Source organism: Ixodes scapularis, unplaced genomic scaffold (assembly GCF_016920785.2).
Source record: "Ixodes scapularis isolate PalLabHiFi unplaced genomic scaffold, ASM1692078v2 PGA_scaffold10__122_contigs__length_95168666, whole genome shotgun sequence".
NCBI classification, from domain to species: Eukaryota; Metazoa; Arthropoda; class Arachnida; order Ixodida; family Ixodidae; genus Ixodes; species Ixodes scapularis.
The window spans coordinates 29,191,582-29,211,474 of record NW_024609836.1 but is presented as its reverse complement, the minus strand read 5'-3'; the positions used below and the strand labels follow the sequence as shown (position 1 = coordinate 29,211,474).

Genomic DNA, 19,893 nt, shown 5'->3' with positions numbered 1-19,893 from the left:
GGGTAAAAACCATGCCCAAAAGCTAGGGATCCCCTTAAGTACAATTTCGGTTCATTATCGTGTATAGACACGGCAGACATGTCCCCGGACAAGTTCCTACGAAATCGGCAGCGTCACCTTTTTTGCGGTTTGAAATCCCTCCTGTTCTAGGCGAAAAATGCGTGCAAAACTCACTGAGAGCTGGTCAGCGGACCACAGGAACGTGTCTGGGGATGAGTCCGCTGACCAGTTGAATGTTGGGTATCACGTGGGCGAACGGCATAAAATAGGTCCACCCACCTGTCCCACCTCGGTTATTGAGATTTGAAGCCCGTTCAATCGCCGCTTCATCCTGGTCCGACGACGTCCGAGCCAGGTCCGCAGACTCGGCTTACTCGGAAGAAACCAATCGCGACAAACGGCTCGTGCGACAACTGGCTACATAAGTCGTCTCCTTTTTTTTTTTTTTAGGGGCGAAGCTCCTTAAAGGGATACTGAACCGATATCTGAACTTTTCAAAATAAGCCCCGGACGAGCTGCCCGGGACGTTACTATACCTAAAAATCAAGACCATACCAAGGGATGGTGATCGGATTATTATATTTCTTTGATTGAAGAGCCGCGTTCGAGCAATCCGTCGGCCGGAAGCCGCCGGTGCGATTGACGCCACCGCGGAGGAGCCCTAGCGGAACTGACGTCACAGACCTCTCGCTCCTTGGCAGACTCGGTTGTCCCGCTGCAGTCCTAATGGAGAACCGCGCCGAGTGTTCCTCATTCTGATCCAGTTTCTTCAATAATTATGCCGCGGTACTGCGCTGCACAAGACTGCTCGAACAGCGTATGTTACAGCGGCAGGCCTGCGCACAAGTTTCCGAGTGAGCCCACGTTGCGGAAGCTGTGGATTCGCGCGGCCCGTCCTTCCCAGCCAACATGGAAGCCCGCCAAAGGCGATTGTCTTTGCACGGAGCACTTCGAAGACGAGGACTACAAGACGAGCCCGAAGTTACTGCAAAGTCTGGGCTTGCCTGTAAAACAGGCCTATTTGAAGCCTGACGTGGTGCCATCGCTCTTCACGCGAAAACGCAAGCGAGAGCGGCACAGCGGCGCCGTGGAAAAACGGCGACGGAAAGAGGTGAGCGCAGTTACTAAAATATTTTTCTGCTTGTTTCTGAGAGGAAAGCACGAATGCGAGTGGTCGTGAGATTAGCGTAGTACATTGCGCGACGCTGTTAGCGCAAGCCTGCTAACTCGCCTTTGAGGACGAGCGCGGAGAAACGCCGAGATCGCGTTTTCGCTAGCAGCGTCGCGCAGGGTAAGTGTGTACTATATCCGTGTTCGCTATCGTGCCCTTAGCCGGACGAAAGGTTGCCGCCAATCGCAGGTGCTCCACTGTCGGTATCGTGTACATGGCGAGACTGCAGCTATACTCTGTTTCACCTTATGATGTACCGCAGGAAAGGCTACAAGCTCGAGCTTGTAGCCTTTCCTGCGAGCTCACAGCGTAGGCAGCTGCCTACGCTGTGAGCTCGCGATTCTTGCCTTCGTTGCGGTACAACATAAGGTGAAACGGAGTATAGTAGCTGCGGCGATGGCACTCGGTTTTCGGGCTCATTTGCTAGAAACTTGCTTTGAAGCTACGAGCTTGCGCCGGCACCTTTGGCTCAGTTGTGAAGGCTGGTATTTATCTTTATTACTACTGATAAATGCCAGCTAATTTTAATTTGAGAAATTTGGCATAAACCAATAAATATCGAATTTTGATTTGGGCTACCTGAAAATGGCACATAGGACCGAGCTGAACCATTCCTGGGAGAATGTGGTTATTTGATGATCTACGTACTTCCTTTTGGTTTGCAGCGGGTATATTCCGAGCTTGAGCAGGATGTGCAAACTCCGTGGCATCTTGAGCATGTGCTATTCTTCATTGTGGCGCATAAGGAAATGCTGTTGAATTTCGGAATAGGGTACTCACAGTATGAGTGCCACACCATTTAGAAAAGTGTGCTTGTATACATCATTCTGTTTTGGAAAACTCATTTTCCTCTCTGGTCTGCTCTCCCTGATGAGGTGGTCAAGCTGCTGTCGCTTCATCTGTTCAGTGTTAACCTGGAAGGCAGTTTCTCTCAACTGCGGAAAATAAATGAAAAAGAGCGCTGCAGTTTTTTTTAATGAGAACCTTGTTATGGTACATATTTCCACCCCTTGTTTATATTTCTGATTACTATGACGATATCTTAGTTATAGATCAACACGCGGCCCTGACGTCACGCAGCTGCGGTGGCACTCTTGACGGCACTGCGCAGGCGCAGAGGCTTCACTTCACGTGAATTCGGTTTCTGCGTTCGCACAGTCCCCACACCTGGTGTGGGCAAATGCAGGCTTTTTTGTAAACAGTGTGCCGGTTTATAAGATCTTGTTTCGTCTATGTTCTTCCCATACATTGAATACATGCTCGCAGTAATGCTTCACGTCGACAAGTGCCGAGAATGCCTAAAAACCTGGTGGTGTATGGAATTAAATTGCAGCAAAAATCAATTCTAGTGCCAAAAATAGATGCTGCTAAACGCGTGCCAATTTAGAACAAAAATAAACACTGCGAAATCTTTTGCTGAGTTACTCTGTCTTAATCTCGCGGAATGTGGTGTTTATTTATAAAGTTCACTAAGAACACCAGCTGGCCATTTATGACAATTGCACCCCAATCAAGAGGTTATTACAAGTGTTGTTCAATTTCTCGACTCGAGGCAAGGCCACTAATTAACCTCGGTCGTCATTCGACCATTTCATCTTAGTGTTCATGACTGTGCACTTGACGGTGTGATTTGCTTACCAGTTCAAGCAAAGTCAAGATGAGGAGGGTACACAGAGTGACATGAGCCTAACGAAGATAAGGGCTTGGGCCAGTCACCCTCATTTGAGCAGAACCTGGGTGTTAGCAGCATATTGACAGTGTGTTTGTTTGCATGTTGTAAGTTTTTATGCCTATCATTTATAGATAATTGCTGAATTGCTGGAGGCACCGGCACAAGCAAAGGCCACACTCATCGCTGAAGAAGTCAGCACATCGTCAACCCCTTCTGGTGACGACACTGAGCAAGGTCCTGACTCTGGACATGAACCAATGCATGATGCAAATGCTGGCATCGAAGAACCTTGTTCGAGCTCAGGTATGTGCGCCAATTGAAACTACTCGGCTGACATATTTTAGTACTGAATTCTGCCAAATTAGGGTAATCTAGCCTATTGCTGATTACATGAGCCAAGGATGATTTTGTTTTGAAAGACACTTTATTTCCTCTGCTGTGAACAGCCCCCTCCATCAGTAATGCCAAACAGGCTCAACCTGACCTTCGGAACGCTGCTACGCAGACCTCGGGCATCTACAGAAATCGAGATATGTATCTGCAAGAAGAAATTTCACAGAAGGCAGCATTGTTCAGATCGTTGTAACACGTTATGATGGCACAGGCATACAAGTCACCTTGAAGACTTCATCACGAAAGTCCCAAACGAATCCTGTCCTCGTGACACCACGATGCTCCTCACCAAATCATGTCCCCCAGGCTCCATTGGATTGGATGTTGCCTGAAGGGCTGACTCTGTCGCCGCAGCCGCCAGTGCGCAGACAACCAGCTCCACCACCGGACCCACCACAGCTGCCAACAATAAACAATGAGCTGCCCAGTGCAGGCCAGGAAGAGTCTGTTGAAGAGTGTCCCACGGAGCTGCCAGAGCCACACGTGGAAGCAGACAGCCTATACCTCCCCTCTGACGCTAGCTTCCTCATGATGATGTCCGACACCGGCTTTCTGAGGTTGGTATCAGTCGGATATATGTCATCTTTAGTGACGAGTATGAGAGGGTGTGTAAGAGGTTGCTTTTTTCTTTTCTTTTTTTTATTCCAGGGATGCACAGCAGAACACTGCATCTGACAGCGCACTCAGTCAGCATGAGAGCAGCAAAAGCATCGACTACGTCTCGGAACGAAAGTTTATTGTTTTCGAGTCTTGTTTGGACGAGCTACTAGGTAATTGTCCCGAGTGCACTGCACTGTGCCGCATCACAGAGAAGAAGATCAGAGGGACATGTCTCCGGGTGCACAGAATGTGCAACAATGGCCACCAACACACCTGGACCAGCCAACCATCAGTGAATAGGAGGGCCCTGGGCGATGTGCTCCTAGCTGCAGCAACGCTCTTCTCTGGGAGCATCGTCAAAAAAGTGCTAAGGCTCCTCCACCAGATGGGCGTGCCCTGTTTATCGTACGAGACATACTTTAAGATTCAGGGTGCCTTCCTTCTACCAGCGATCAGACAGGTATGGCACGTTTTCAAGCTTTTCCTTTCCTGTGAGAGGTTTATTTTAGGTGCCAATATTTCAGGCTCAGCACTCCTATGGGATCCTGAATGGTGTAGTACATGCGTAGGAAGCACCATATGTTTCTGTCTACAAGTCACACACTCCTATAAACGGCTGTTTTTACAAAAAGCTTGATATATACATGTTTGCAAGTGCGTCTTCAGGGTGCCTCCATCTTGCCGAGTTGGGTTGTGCTTGGGCGCGGCCATAGTCTGATTACGACACCTTAGTGAGGCATCGTAATCGAATTTAATGCGCCCAAGTGCACTCCAACTGGGCAAGGTGGCGGCGCCCCGAGGCCGTACTTGCAAACGTCTATAGGTGGCACATCTTTATACGGGCCGCAAGGCAAAACTGCATTGATAAGCTGTCATATGTATATTGTAATATAAGCACAAGTAAGAGCCAGCTTCAATGTTCTTGCGAACTACCGTGGGAAATTTGTTCTGATATGGCCGGCTGTAAGCTCTGCTGGAAGCCGGCATATTGCCAAGGTTCCAATTGTAAGGAAAAGCTGATCCGCCGACCCGAAGGCCACATCTAATGGATCTAGGTCTGTACGATTCAATACACTGCAGCACCCGAGGCTACATCTAATGGATCTAGGTCTGTGCGATGCCATACAAACTACAGGCTCTGCCGATTCTCCTTTGTTGTAACTTTGATACGGCCTTGCACAGCTATGGCTTATACTTGCAAAAAAAGCGGTGCAAGTCGCACCTCTGTGTAAGATGCAGTGACAGGAATTTGAGGAAAGAAACAACTTATGTGCTGGAAAATATTGTAAATAGGGAGAGCTGAGATGTCCTCTGTTCCTCTGCACCTATGTTTACCACACTCCTGGGGTGGAAAGGTACCAACTGTGTGGGCAAAGCAAGTATATACAGGGTTCATGGCACATACTTCAAGCTCGAAGACTCGCCGCATTCCATGTGGGTGAATTGTCGCCCTATGTGTTTCTAAACGTGGAGGCAACGTTTTTAATTAGTTCTTATTCTCCTGCTTCGTGACTGATTGCACCTACTGGATAAGTGTACAGTGTACAGGGCAGATTTTGATTTGGGGAATAAGTAAAAGAATCAAAAATAAATGTTTCCCAGGCCGATCGTAAAGATTAATCGGCGAGTACTCTATTTTTTGTACGGGGTGGCATTTCTTCAAGGTTAAAAAAACGAGCCCGCTCTTGAGAAGGCGGCTCCTCGGCAGCCAAACTGTCCTTGTTGATTGCTACGAGGGGAACAAGACCTGAATAGGCAGGGGTGTATGCAACCTAAATAAGTGCAAAACTATGCTTCTTGAGTTTCAATACGGAAAATGTCAAAAGCTATTCATCAACTAGCCCTTGCATAGATAATAGAAAGTAAAAAAGTGTTTTGCCAATCTACCTAGTAGTGCATATGTGCCTTCAATATTTATACTCACGACTCGGAGCATTTCATCCCCTCATTTTGAAAAGAAAGAAAGACGAATTACAATTTGTCAATGCTTTGATCACATTTACTGGGATTCAAACTTAAATGCTGAACTTCCATGGACGTTCACATAAAGAAAAGAAGCTTGCAGTATACTTATAGGTGAAATGAAAAGCATGTTCAGGATTTATGTTTGTTTACAAAAGTCTTTGCAAATAAACTTCCAGGTGTGGAACAGGAAACAAAACGAGCTCTTCGAGCAAGCAAGTGGACGAGAACTGGTCCTCGCTGGTGATGGGCGGTCAGACTCCCCCGGGCACTCAGCAAAATATGGAACGTACACCGTCGTCGACGTGTCAACGAAGAAGGTTCTCCATGTGGAAACAGTGCAGGTAAATTTCCCCTGCTATAAATGTTCTGATGCTTCTGTTCTTCTGGAATGAAACCTTTCTGTAATTAATTGAAAATGAATGGCGGAAACAACTTGTTTCAGACATGGGTTGTCTCATTCAACAGCTCTAGTTGACTTCGTTCTGGATACTTCATGTTCGGTGTGATAATGCAATGTTTTATTTGTCACTTCAGTCCAACGAAACAAAGGGCAGCTGGGCAATGGAGCTCGAGGGCCTGAAAAGGACTCTACTGATTTGTGAAGCCAATGGATTGACTGTGGGAGGAATCATCACTGATCGCCACTCCATGATCAAGTCATTCCTTGCCAAGTGGTACCCCCAGATTCGGCACATGTTCGACTGCTGGCACGTTGCAAAAGGTGCGCCATAAGTAATCGGGGTTCCAGGTTATGCAAAAACAGAAAAAACATTTAATTGCAGAACACTCCTACCCTTGCCTGTCACTATACTTTGTTTCTGCGTATGTTGTACTGCAGGAAAGGCTACAAGCGGGAGCTCCTTGCTGTATGGCAACTGCTCGGCGGCACAAGCTCTCGTGCAGCAGGAGCAGCTGCCAAGGCCATGAGCTTGCGCTTCTAGTTTTCGCTGCAGTACAATAAAAGCTGAAACATAAGCCGTCTTTACATGAATGCGGCTTAGTCGCATCGAATCCAGTTGTCGCATTCAATGCGGTGATGTAAACAAACAATACAGTAGGAGAGCGCATCGCATTCAAGTCGCTAGACAGAGGTGGATTGAGATGGCGAATGCACATTTATTCAAAACATGTAAATGGAGGTTGCATCGCAATTTGGATCGGGGAGGATCATGGGAAGGCACCCGCTCTGGGAGCAAGCGAACAGCTGAGAACATGGCGGCAGCCACCCTCGGCGGCGGCGGAGAGCAGTCCTTGTGGTCGCCCGCAATATTTTCTCCAGAGAAGAACCGCAAGCTTTTATTGTCAAACTATGTGAGCGACATATAGCAAATCTGCTCGGTAAAGCGGCCCTTGTCCAGGCCTCGCGAAATAGGACCTTCGTGTCCGAAGGAGTCCCTAGAGCCTTCAGTGCAAGGACAGACGCCGATAACTCTGAGCACTGCATGCTAGGCAGAAAGAGGAGCTCCAACCTCGGTGCCGTTCCTGGCTGTGCGAGAGCCTTTCGGCCTCAGGGTCCGGTCGCGGTTGGCAAGGTTGGGCGAGGTGGCGTCCCCAGAGCGGTTGGGAACGATCTCGCTCACCAGGCCATGCGCATGCCGACTTGGAGCCCAAACTGCTTGGGTTTTGATGTTTCTTCCGTCCCGTAACTATTTGCGCAGCATCGAAGACAGCAGGCACAAACTTTACACTCGACGAAAGCGTCTAAAAAGTAAAGTGTCCTAGAGTGAGGTATCGCCATGTTTTTTTTATACTTGAGAAAATGGGGCAGGATTGGGTTTTTCTTGTTTTTGGTGTTCATAATTATGAACTCTTTATTTTGTCAAGCTGTTGTTTCTGGCAATGTAAGCTTGGTGCTTAGCAGAATGAATACAATGCTTCATTTTTCAGGCATCAAGAAACGCATGGTCTCAGCTGGGAAACTCAAATCCCTTGTGGGACTCCAAGACTGGGTGCAGGCAACTGTCAAGCACCTCTATTGGTGTGCGGAATCCAGCGATGGAGCGCCAGAGGAGATCCTTCCTAAGTGGACTTCCCTGGTGGGACACGTGGCTGACTTGCACGAACATGCCGACCCCCTGTATCCAAGGTGCCAGCACGGAGACCTGGGGAAGAAAAAGTGGCTTCCTGAGGGCAAGTAGACCACAGCATATTAACAGTGTTGACATGTTAGTGTTTCATACCAAGTGATGCTGTGAAGTATATACCAACTCATGTTTGCAAACAAACAGGTCCGGCCGATAGCAGTGCCACACATTGCGCAATGAGATGTGGGCAGACATGCTGGTCTGCCCACAAAACAAATTTTGCCTTGCACGCATGCTTGTCAAAGCCTTATGATTATTTACTTTGAATCGTTTATAAGAGGAAGACCAGCGCTCGTGGACCATAGAATTACACTTTCAGCGTTCTCCTCAATGCTTGGGTATTTAGAAAAAGGTCTGCTGCGACGCTGTCTGCTTTTGTGTGGTATGAATACCCGGCCGATTCAGTCAAGGCAATCCGTTTTCCAAAGACGTTGCCATGCTGACAATTATCGCATTCATTTAGGCTTAGAAATGGCCAAAATGGAAAGACTAAAAAATGTGGCAAGGTCATTGCTCATGCTTTGCGATTTAAGTGAGGTAAGGCAAAGTGAAGGCTCCTGCACCATTCGTTGCTGATTAACGCACCCGATACTGCAGCTACAACGACATATTAGTTCCAAAGCGAGCAGCGCTAACTCACCGGGGCACTGCCATGTTTCCCCGCATCTCTACCGAGCCAGTCGCGTGATTTCAAAATCCCTCGCCTAGGTACTGCAGTCAACTTGTAGCCATAGTTAGCGCTTCAAGCAAACGGGCCCTGGTGTGCCTTTTCTAGTGGAACCGCAATTTGCTCACACATAAAACTTTTGAATTGGCCTCAGGTTGAATTCTTTAACAATTTCAACCAAGTTGTTGTACTGGTTCTTAGTTTCAAGGTGTCTGATTATGAATGTGGCAAGTTTACTGGCTCTCTATACTGGTTAGTCCGTGTGGCAGCCAGGGAAGAACCTATGACTGCTGGTAGAGGGGAGTGAGCCGATAGGTGGTAGCTTCAGCTTTCTTCCGCGTGCATCGTTACCGCACGGTGTTTATACGGACCGCTGGGACCTGTACTTACATGTTCGGGCACACGAGTCAACCAAGCATGACGATTTGGTGCATCATGTCTTTGCAAAATTAAAATCGGCATCGCTTGGTCTATTCGATAAAAAAATCTAGGCATCATAAACACGGGCAGTAAGCAGGACTGGTAGCAGCCTATTAAACTTACCCAATTTAATCTGTTCTCATCAGCTCTAACCCTTTTATTAACCTCTGGATATCATATATTTTTAATTTAATTACACAAAACTACTACTTTTTCTTATAAGCCTTAGTGTTATTGTTGTAATAGCAGATTTGAAACCACACAGTCTGTAATACAAGTGTCCTACTTTATCCAGGACTTCAGGCACACGACAAGCTAAAGAGCATCGTGCTGTCAAAGCCACTGCTGAAGGACATCCCGCAGCTCTCAACCTCAGCGCAAACCTACGCAACTGAGTGCTTTCACAGCACTGTGAACCAGTTCGCACCGAAGTCGACACACTTCGGTTACGAGAGCATGCAGGCAAGGTATGCAAGCTAACCAATTGTTTGCATGTGCCCGCTAAAGTCTTAACTTTTCAGAGTCTTTGTGGCAGCGCTGCATTTCAACGAAAACAGCGACAGGCCACAGGCGACTACTAAGGAAGGCAAAAAAAGGTTCCTGGTCAAGCGGCCTAAACAAACAAAGAGGCCAATTGCATCTCCCATGAAAGGGCCCTGCACATACGGTAAGATGTCAAAACGAGTACAACTACCAGCTTCTAACATCTAGTCTTAATTTCAGCCTATGTACAAGAGCTCATGAAGGAAACCCTCGCCCTCAATTGCCACTACCCGTCGTACCGAGCTGCACGAAAGGCCAACTGTGTCGAGGCTCCCCCAACTCTGTCCAGTGGATATGAACGCCCCAACAAGGACCTGCTCATCTCTAACCACCGTTCCCGGTTCAACTGCTAAGCTGAAGCTGAAGGAACATGTACTGTCGGGGAAAAATCAAATGCGAACAGAAGAACGCGTGGCTTGCGGTACAAGCTGCGCCGCCTGGAAGCGAGCCTAGGGGCGAGGGTGCATGGCCTACCCGATGAGTTTACGCCCTTCGCTCGGCACTCCCCAAGCTTCAGCAGTGCGCCTCTTAGTGCACTGAAAGCTATCACCACTATCTTTGCTCACTCGGCGCATGCGGCACAAGGAAGCTTGCTGCTTGTAGCAGCTAAAGCGCGCACTCTCTCGGAGCGAGCAAAGATAGAGGTGGTAGCTTTCAGTGCACTAAGAGACGCACTGATGAAGCTTAGGGAGTGCCAAGCGGAGAGCATAAACATATCGGAGTAGGCCACGCACCTTCGCCCCTAGGCTCACTTCCAGGCAGCGCAACCTGTACCGCAAGCCACGCGCTCCTCTGTTTGCATATCATTTTTCCCTGACAGTACATTGTGCAGGAACTTGAAACATTTATTTACACTATGCACAAGCAGCAAAGCAGTTCGATCTGACGTGTCAATCGCATCTGTTCCGAGCACGAGCCCCCGGCCGCCAGCCCCTTGCCACGAGCTCCTTTTCAAAACGTCTGTGGCCCATTTTCTCGTCTTAGGTCTCCGATTGTTGGTACAGACTCCCCACCGAATGGGTGTTACCCCATTTTAGATTTGTTATCTCTAGCGGATAGAGAAGTTGGTCTTTTCAGAAGACTGCCCCTGTCCGGGCGCACTATACATGCACAAATCCTGCCGTCTCGCCCACAGAAAACCTTTTCAACTCTTCCTATCTTCCGGAGTAAACGTGGGAGCTGTTCCTTCAGAAGGACGAGCCCGTCCACCTCCAGACGTGGCGATTGCTGGCCTTTTGTTTCAAGGGCAGATCGAAGTTCTCTCGGGTAGTCTGACCTCCCGTTACCCAGAGTCTGTTAAAGAATGCTTTCCTTTGTTTCCATATTTCTCGGAGCATCTCTGGAGACGACGCAAAGTCTTCTCTTTCAGCCACTGGAAGTGCTGTCAGTCGTCCTCCCCTGAAAAAGCTAGTCGGTGTGAGCGGCTGGCCTTCGTCAAGCTCATTGTAAACGAATGTTGGGGGACAAGAATTTAGCATCGCCTCAATTTCGCATAGGACTGTGGACAACTCTTCTGCTGCGTTCATAGTTTTTCTCCCGATCACTTTTCTTAGTCCCACCTTCACGTATCAAACCAGTCGCTCGTAGAATCCTCCCCACCAAGGAGCACGCTCAACAATAAAACTCCCCTCGATGGTTGCATTGGCGAAGTGATTCACCACTTCTGAGTGTCGTAGGATCTTCCGAAGTTCTGCCAGGTCTCTGGAGGCTCGCTTGAAGGTTAGCGCATTGTTTGAGTAGATGATGCGGCAAAGTCTCCTCCATGACACAAACTTACGGGCAGCTACAAGAAAACTTCTCGTTGAAACGTCTGGTACGAGCTCCAAGTGGACCACCCGCGCCACTGGACAAGTGAACAGCGTGATGTACGACGTCCTTTGCCTGTATGTACAGCAGTCCTGCAAAATCTACACCAACTACCTCGAAAGGTTCAGCCTGCGTCGTTCTCGTACGCAGCAGAGGTCCCGCTGGAGCACTGGAGCACTCGCCGGAATAGCACTAAATCGCTGGCACGTTACACACAGCGCAGCATCTTCTTCACCAGCTCTTGTACCCCGAAGGATCCAATACCTCTCGCGGAGCTGGACTGGAGTGTGTCTTACTCCTGCGTGTAACACCATCCTGTGAGCGTCGATCACAAGTACCGTGGAATATCGATGCTCTTTCAGTAGTACGATAGGGTTTCGTTCATCGTATGTCATGTTGTTCGATCGGAGTCGCCCTCTTATGCGAAGCACTACCTCTTGGTTGATGAAACTACTGAAGTCTCGAAGAGAAGTGGATGGGGTCTCGGTTCTGCTGGTCGCACGTCGAAGCTTGGCGGCAAACGCCGATATTAGCTTTTAGCCAATATGTTCGCGCTCCTTGGATTTCCTCTGCAGTCAGAGGCCCCGATTGTTTTCCCGTTGACCTAACGTTGTGAAGGAATCGAAACATCCACACTCTTGTTCTGTTGAGTTTTGAAGCTGAGCTGAATGCGGTGACATCAAGCAACGTTGCAGATGGTGTTGAAATGTCCAATATGTCAGCTCTCGGTCCCCTCTCCTCGAGCTTATATCGAGGTGGCTCCTCGCGCTTCTCCTTGGGCCATTCTTTAGCTGGCAGCGGCAACCAACTGGTCCCCGAACAACAGAGTGGAGTGGAGACCAATCCAAGGTGGTCAGACCTCGTGACATGAGGTCGGCGGGGTTCTCCTTTCCCGGCAGGTGGTGCCATGTCACACATTGCAGTTCTTCTGTGGCATTCCAGCAACCTTGTCATTTGCCAACCTGATGTCTGCCCTCTATGGAAGGCCGACTTCGCACCTCCCATTGGTCTTGGCGATCATAGTTTCGGAGTCTCGCATGACATCGTTGTCCGAAGGATCGTCCACCGATGCGTCGATGACACCCATCCTCTGAAGTTCCCAGAATTGCTTGAGGCTTGGCATGGGTTCGGGCTCTTGGACCGCCGTTCTCCGCATGACCACCCTGGAGCAACTAATAACCGGGGAGCTTGACCCTTTTCGTCCCTGAACCGCCCATCCGAATACGGGCTGCACTGCAGTCAAGCTTCCTCTGTCGGTGAATCTTTCCAATGATGTACTCCCAGTAGTGATCCGGGCCAAGCAGGATATCGATGCCCCGATGTTCCAGTCCGGTCATGGCATCTCCTACTAAGCAACCGAGCTCCTTTAATGTCGCGACGATGGATTAATCTGGGCTCGGGAGATTTTGTTCGCAGATGGTAGGTGTTTCTAGCATGTCGATTTCATATTTTTTGTAGTACCGTTGGTCCCGCAAAGTAAGCTGCACCCTGCGAAACATACGTTCGGTGCTTTCGCCTCTGAACACGCCGAACGTGAGGATCTCCATCCCGAGTTGTTTGCAACCGAGTCTCTGGGACAGCTCCTCCGTAATGAAGGAACGTTGACTGCTGCTGTCAAAAAGAATTCGGGATAGTCTTCTTTTGTTTTTGTTCTCGGCCCATGCGGTCACCGTCTGCAAGAACACTGCTGGCTTGCAGTTCTTTCCATTGATCTGAAGACTGACCGGTGTTTTATCTTCGCTTTCTGTTTTATTCACCGCGAAAAGTCGTTCCAGTACGTAATCCGGGTCACACATAGTAGGCGCATGCCATCCTTGACACCTGGTGCAACACGGCGTGCTTCGGCACATTCTCGCCGTGTGGTTTGCTTTTGTGCAACGAAAGCATCTGTTGCCAGCCTGTAATCTTTGTTTTTTTTTCTCAGTGAGCTCAATATTGGCGTTGCAGTCAGGTGTGGCGTGTTCTTCGGATTTGCAGAACTAACACTCTAAGCCTTCAGTCTTGCCATACAAGGCCGCTGCGGAAGAGTTTCGAAGGTTTGTGTAGTTTGAAAGTTTCTTCGGCAGTTCTTGTTTAGGGAAACGAATTGCAGGCTTACCGCCAAAGTCGTCCTCTTGTTCCTCTGACGTCCTTTCCCAGCTCTCGACTTCAACTCGAATAAATTTGAGTAGAGTCTGTAGAGCTCTTAGATGAACATTCTCTGTTGGAGACTCGGGACTGGTGCCCGTCACTGCGGTGGCGTTCTTGGTGTCCTCCAACGACATCTTCCGGTTGTAATCCAGGGACATGTCCTTCGGTAGTGCTCGCAGTAGGAGTGAGTAGAGCATGGCGCAGTAGGATTCCTCGCCCACACCCAGTGCTCCAAGTCCCCAGATGTGCGCCTGAAGACTGTCGTACAAACGACGCAGGGTTCGGGCATTGCCCTGTAGTTGTACCTTCTGGATGTCCATCAGACTTTCCATGTGGTTGTGTACCAGAGTCTCTTGCTTGCCGAACCGCTGCTGTTGAAGGTCGATCGTGTCCGCATAGCATTGAGCGGTTGGCTGTAGTTTCGGATGGCAGCTGATCCATCTCCGGTAAGCGCTGATCTCAGGTAATTGAACTTTTTCGATGGAGTCAGTTCCGGATCCTCGTGGATTGTGGTTTCACTCCCGGAATGCTTGCCAATTCTTCCGGTTGCCGTTGAACTTGATAAATTCTAATTTTGGAAGCTTGACTTTCTACGGCTGTTGCTCTCCAATCGTTCGAGGGACCACTTGCTCGTTGGCTGTTCTCCACGCCCTTCGCCTTCTTTCTGAGCTTCGTGAGGCATGTGACAATCTTGTCAGTATAATCTATGATTTGCGTGAACTCCATTTTCACGTCTCTTTCGGTAATCAAAGGCTCGATCGCGGCATCTACGTGGCCGAGTTGATCCCGAGAGAGGCTTATGCACTCAATCAAAATCTCTAGGTCATCGATGACTGCTGGAGTCAGCTGAAATAATTCTTTTGCCTCACTGAGGAGTTTAGTTACTTGTGTTTGCAGAGTCTTCCGTTTCTTCTTGAGGATGTCCATGATCTTTCAGTCTTGTCTCGATGGAACGTTGCTTCTGTCGTTCGATAGGTATTGCTTCGGTCTACCAGATTCCCTTCGTCGAATCGTTACGTAGCAGGTTTCCGCACAAAATGCATGAACTTCTGGTGGTCATTGTTGGTTACGTTGATGCAAACATTTATTTACACTATGCACAAGCAACAAAGCAGTTCGATCTGACGTGTCAATCTCATGTGTTCCGAGCACAAGCCCTGGGCCATGCGCTCCCAGGCCACTAGCTCCTTGCCATGAGCTCCTTTTCAAAACGTCTCTGGCCCATTTCCTCGTCTCCAGTCTGTGATCGTTGTTACACATTGTTTGTAAAGTAAAAAATTGGTTAGTTTGCAATAAACAGTGAGTTTCCTACATGTCAAATATTGATCTCTTCATTCTAACATTAATTATGTACTGCTCGTGCAAGCTGTTGCTCCCAAGTGCTTGGTAGGAAAAGATACATATTTAGGAGGTTTGAAGGTAGATAGCATGCAAACTTACTCAGCACTTTGACTGCTTGAAGCCCGTGTAGTCTGCAGGGTTCGGGGCGGGGAACTCTTTGCGGACCCTGGTCACCACGCAGCTGGGCAAGGTGACCCGGTTCTCCTTTCCGAGCCTTCCGTGTATCCACCAAACAAATTGGCAGTATGCCGTGTACCTGTACTTACTGCAATGATAACATAATAAAGTTATTTAGTTACACTGCCAGGTATCCACTTGGAACTAGAAGGCATTCATTGTTTTTAGTTCGATGGCCAGCAGCAAGACGCCACAAGCTGTAGTTTCATTAAAACATGCATATTCGAGCGAGCAAGCATGTAATGAATGGTTTGCTTCTAAATTTTGGGTATGTTTTTCAGGCCACCAATAAAAACCTGCCTGTGTCGGAAACTTCGATTGCCAACATTGAGGCACTGCCTTTTCTGGTTCATCTAATGCAAATCTCGCTTTGCATCCTCCCTTTATTTACAAAGCGGTGCACATGATAGTAAAAAAGTATAGTAATTTAGTTTCACTGTACGTACGCATTTATCTCCTTTATGTTTCTTGTGCTGAGAGGCCGGCAGACTCTCAGCTTCTTGTACTCTAGGTCCAGGATATCCCTGTCCAGGCAGTACAGCTCGAAGAGCCTGTGTGCCGTGATGCAGGGAAGGCTCCCAGCCTTCTCTTTGACCTTGCACTGCTCCTTGCAGCACACACTTTCCACTGGTGTGGACATGGTGCCACACCGGGATTCGCAGCAGCACCTGTTTCCCAAAGGTAGAAACATGAATTAGTGCATATGTCAACATTTCTGTAATGCTGTGTGGGCACTGGTGTGGCTACACACTTTGCCTCTTTCTTTTCTCAATCCAATTGTGTCACCCAAACACTGCTCAAGCCTCAGATGCCTTTTGGGAGTATCCACAACCACGATGCAGTCGCTATACAGCAGCTACATTTTTGCGTATAATAATATAGTAATACTTTATTCATATTCCGGAATCTTTGACCCAGGCATAGAGGGCCGCAAAAAAGCAGTGCTGCCCATGCCACAAAGGCCTGAGTGCCCAACCTGGGGCCCAGCATTGCGCAAACACGTGCATAATAAAAAAAACAACAAAAAAAAAAAACGTACAGCGCGCACGTGAGTACTTCGACGGTGTATCGGCACTACGTGCAGGTTCAAGCCCGCACGCAGCTGATGCATCTTCAATTTCTAACGCGCCTTCGCGGGACAGGTGCACGGGTAGCCCCTGCCTTAGCACTGACAGTTTCTAGCAAAAGGAGGCGCATCTTTCTGTAGCCCAAACGATGGAGCCGATAAGTTCAGGTTGGAGCTTACTCGCCGCCGCTCGGCGATACCAAGAGCATGTCAGTCACTAGTACACCTGATAACATAATATATAAAACCCCATTTATCATCGGTTCTTCGAGGCTACAAGTCAACTTCGCGCAACCCCAAAACAATCGGTTCTTCGAGGCTGCAAGTCAACTTCGCGCAACCCCAAAACAATCGCTCTCCCGGGCCTATGCAAGACATACGCTGCGCCATGTGCGCGTGTTCTTACCAGCGTGTGTTGAGTAGCCGCCGCCTGTCACTTCGCGGCAGAGCGTCTGGCGAGGACTCCGCTGCTGGCTCCGTTGGAGTTTCATTACTGTCCGACGTCGCGGACGGGTCGCAGGCGTAAGGCAGCACCTTACGCCTCTTCGCTGGCAGGTGCTCCCGCTCCTCATCCGACGGTACTGCGTCGCTCCCGCTGCAGCTACTGCTGCTGCTGCTGCCGCTCTTGGCGCACGCACGTGTCGCCATAACCACGCCACCGAGCTCGAGGTAAACGCGGCAGGTCACAGGTGACAGCAAACCAACAAAGTTGTGATTTTTCGCGTCTCCTGAGGCAGCTGCGCGAGGTCTCTGAGGTCTTTGACGTCACGAAGCGAGGTTCCGGAGACGCTCACCAGGGGCACCTTAAAATGCTTATTTTCCGGTTTATTAAAATTTACGTGGTATTTTCGCTTTACCAGCGCCAGTAAAAATTAAATGACGTGCCATTCTTGCGATTAAGACCAAAAACGTCGACCCGATTTCACAGTTCAGTATCCCTTTAAAGGGCTACTCCACCGATTTTATCATTGTCTCCGATTTGCTTGAAATTTTGCTAAACTAACCAACAAACATCGCGAAAATAGCATCCCAAATATTAGGTCAAAATATTGTTTTTTCACGAAGTTATTGAATTTACAGTTTTGGTCGTCACCGTGTTTTTTAAACTGAAAGTCTCTACTGGCAACAATGAAAAAGTGACGTCAGTGGAAGGCAGGAGTTCACTCTTTGGGCTGTAGATTTTGTTTTAAACTGATTCGAAGCAGTTTCATGGAGTCAAATGAATGCTTGGGAAGCTCGCTGCAGTACCCGCGCTCCAGCACGGAACAAATGATTGGCATATTCTATTTTTTGGCTGCTTGCTCGACTGGCAAGCCTGCCTGCCACTGACGTCACGGCCCTAAAAAGCGCGCGTATATTTGAATGTTTGTTTTTGCATCATTTTCATTTGCCGATTTCGCAATAATTATTATGAATTTCGCGATTCTAAATAGCATACCGGAGAGAGTAAAGGCCGGAGAGTCAGAAAATATAGTTAGTTGAGGTAGCTCAAAAAATCGGTGGAGTACCCCTTTAAGGGCTAGCAGGGCTAGCCATGTCCGTATGTCCGTCCGCCGTCGGGTGCACGTGCTCCTGCTCGTGAACTCACGCGCTCGCGTGCTCACGAGCACGTGAGCACGTGCTCCCGTGCTCGTGTAGGGCAAAAAAAGAACAAAAAAACAAACAAACAAACAAACAACTGTATCTCCAGGTGGTGAATGATGTTGATTGGGGCGAAGCTCTGGTGGTGCTTGTCTGCGTAGACGCTGAGCCGCAGCATGCCGAGCCTTTCGTTCGTTTTCATCCATGTCAGAAAGAGAAAGTGCGGTATGGAACGTGGTTATATACGCATTTGAGCATTTGACCGCAGCGTGACATGGATGAAAACGAACGAAAGGCTCGGTATGCTGCGGCTCAGCGTCTACGCAGACAAGCACCACCAGAGCTTCGCCCCAATCAACATAATTCATCACGTGGAGATGCGGTTCTTTTTTTTCTTTTTCTACGGACCATTTTTAGCGTTTGTTTATACAGCTATCCGAGTTATACGAGCACTGTCAACTGTAATTCAGCCAAGGGAAGTTGACTCAATCGCGATCGGCCAACTGTCATTGAGCCGCTAACAATCATTGAGTTGAACCGTAGTATAGGGAGTATTCACTGGCGGCCATATCCGTGTGCGCTGCTGCTTAGCGCGTGCTGTCGGCGAGCTTCCGCAGTCCTTTTGGAGCGTGCATTTAGCACCATCAAGGTTGCCGGTCTTAGCAGGCTATTAATGTGAGTTCGTTATGAGCATGCGCTCTAAACATCGCCCTCAAATATAGCGTCCAGTGAATACCTCCTATAGAGGAGGCTATGGTTGAACTGACCTCAGCTAACTGGTGGGGGTTCGCCTCAATAGAGGCAAAGATGGCGGCGCCCGCCGCATGGCTCCGATGACCGGCGCCAGTCCCTTACTATTGCTGCGAATTTGGGGCGGTATCTAGAATGTATCGTAGCAGCAAATATTGTCGAAAGAGACATGATTTGGGGCCAGAGCTGCCGCTAGAACGATCACGGTACGGCGCGAAAGCCCACGCTCGGCGAGCGCGGCCATTGTGATGTCGTTGCCGATAAGACTTTTCGTTATGTCTCTCTTGCTTAAACCTACGCTAAAAGTTCTGATTATCGTAATTTTTTACCCTCGAAATAAGAAAAAACAAAAACATTAATCTTATTTTTGTTAAACCTTTATAAAGAATTAAAAGTCTGCAAATAATTCGTAAAACCTTAAAAAAAAAACAAAAACAAAAAAAAACACGTAATGTGAAATTAGTTTCGGTTTTGTCTCGGGTTTAACTGAAATCAAAAGTTTGGGTCCTTAGGCTTAGGCTGTAGTTAGGCGTATGTGGAACACCTGGTAAGTTCAACTCGATAACAGCTGGTAAATGCCAACAATCGTTGGCTCAATTATCGTTGAAACAGCCTTGTGTACCAGGGGTATTAGTTGACTGTGTTTCATGTAACGGTTGACACTAGTTGATACCTTATTAAACTGAATATGTTTATATTCTATTTCTTGAAATTACTGCCTTCGTTCCTACCGCATATAAATAACCTTTAAAAATCTACGACGTTATACGCCTCTTTTATTGCAAAATTCAGACATGGGTCTTGAAATTTCAATACAGGTACCGACCTCGGCGAAAGCCAACACCAATTCAAAATGTATTGAATACAGAAGGCAAAAGTAGCTATCTATAGCCGGGGTCCCACTACTCACACCCCATCCTACAAAAAACAGTCTGCAAATACGAGTTCTCGGAATATCCGTGGTTCGAATGCCGCGTGCCAAGTTTCCTCCTTGAACTTAATGTCATGCGGCATTTGAAGCACGGATCTCACGTTGACTCCCGTTCGTATCGATATGCAGACTATACTTTTTGATAAATAAAAGAAAATGGCTTTTATGTATGTTTAAACAGCGTGAACTTAGTCTGCCTCAACGGGCGACTTGTGTTTCAGCTGTAGATGAGAACTTTTGCCAGTGCAGTACAGCCGCTATCCTTGGGTCTTCAATGTGCACCATGCAGTAGTGACACACGACAGCACGCAGGTACGATGCTCATCCAGATCAAAACGGGCAGAGGTGGGGATTGGACCCAGGATCCCCTGGGGGTTCAGCAGCGCTAGCTTTCGCCCCACGTGCTCCGAGCGGATGTGCCCTAGTCCACTCGGCCGCCGATCCTCCACTGTCTTTCGTATAGTATATAAGCAGTGCAACCCCGGGTCAAAGGCCCCAAGCGATATTATAATACCGCTGTATGTACGCCCATAGAGAGATGCAACGAGTGCCAGTACCACAAGGCGAAATCGTGCGTTCATTATTGGCTATCAAAA

General features: G+C 48.3%; 2 protein-coding genes across 2 annotated transcripts; one reads left to right on the top strand and one right to left on the bottom strand.

The window, feature by feature from the left end:
* Window positions 1-484: 484 nt before the first annotated feature.
* On the top strand, window positions 485-9,908 carry LOC121833878. Its single transcript, XM_042287582.1, has 11 exons — window positions 485-1,111; window positions 2,975-3,146; window positions 3,290-3,373; window positions 3,448-3,793; window positions 3,885-4,296; window positions 5,978-6,142; window positions 6,336-6,522; window positions 7,689-7,931; window positions 9,268-9,439; window positions 9,494-9,639; window positions 9,696-9,908. The coding sequence occupies exons 1-11, from the start codon at window positions 779-781 to the stop codon at window positions 9,866-9,868; spliced, it is 2,433 nt and encodes an 810-aa protein (XP_042143516.1). The 5' UTR covers window positions 485-778; the 3' UTR covers window positions 9,869-9,908.
* On the bottom strand, window positions 7,809-16,960 carry LOC121833880 (P2X purinoceptor 7-like). The gene is made up of 4 exons (XM_042287591.1): window positions 16,442-16,960; window positions 15,416-15,637; window positions 14,892-15,057; window positions 7,809-7,903 (listed from the first exon to the last, which is right to left on the bottom strand). The coding sequence occupies exons 1-3, from the start codon at window positions 16,681-16,683 to the stop codon at window positions 14,892-14,894; spliced, it is 630 nt and encodes a 209-aa protein (XP_042143525.1). The 5' UTR covers window positions 16,684-16,960; the 3' UTR covers window positions 7,809-7,903.
* Window positions 16,961-19,893: the final 2,933 nt, after the last annotated feature.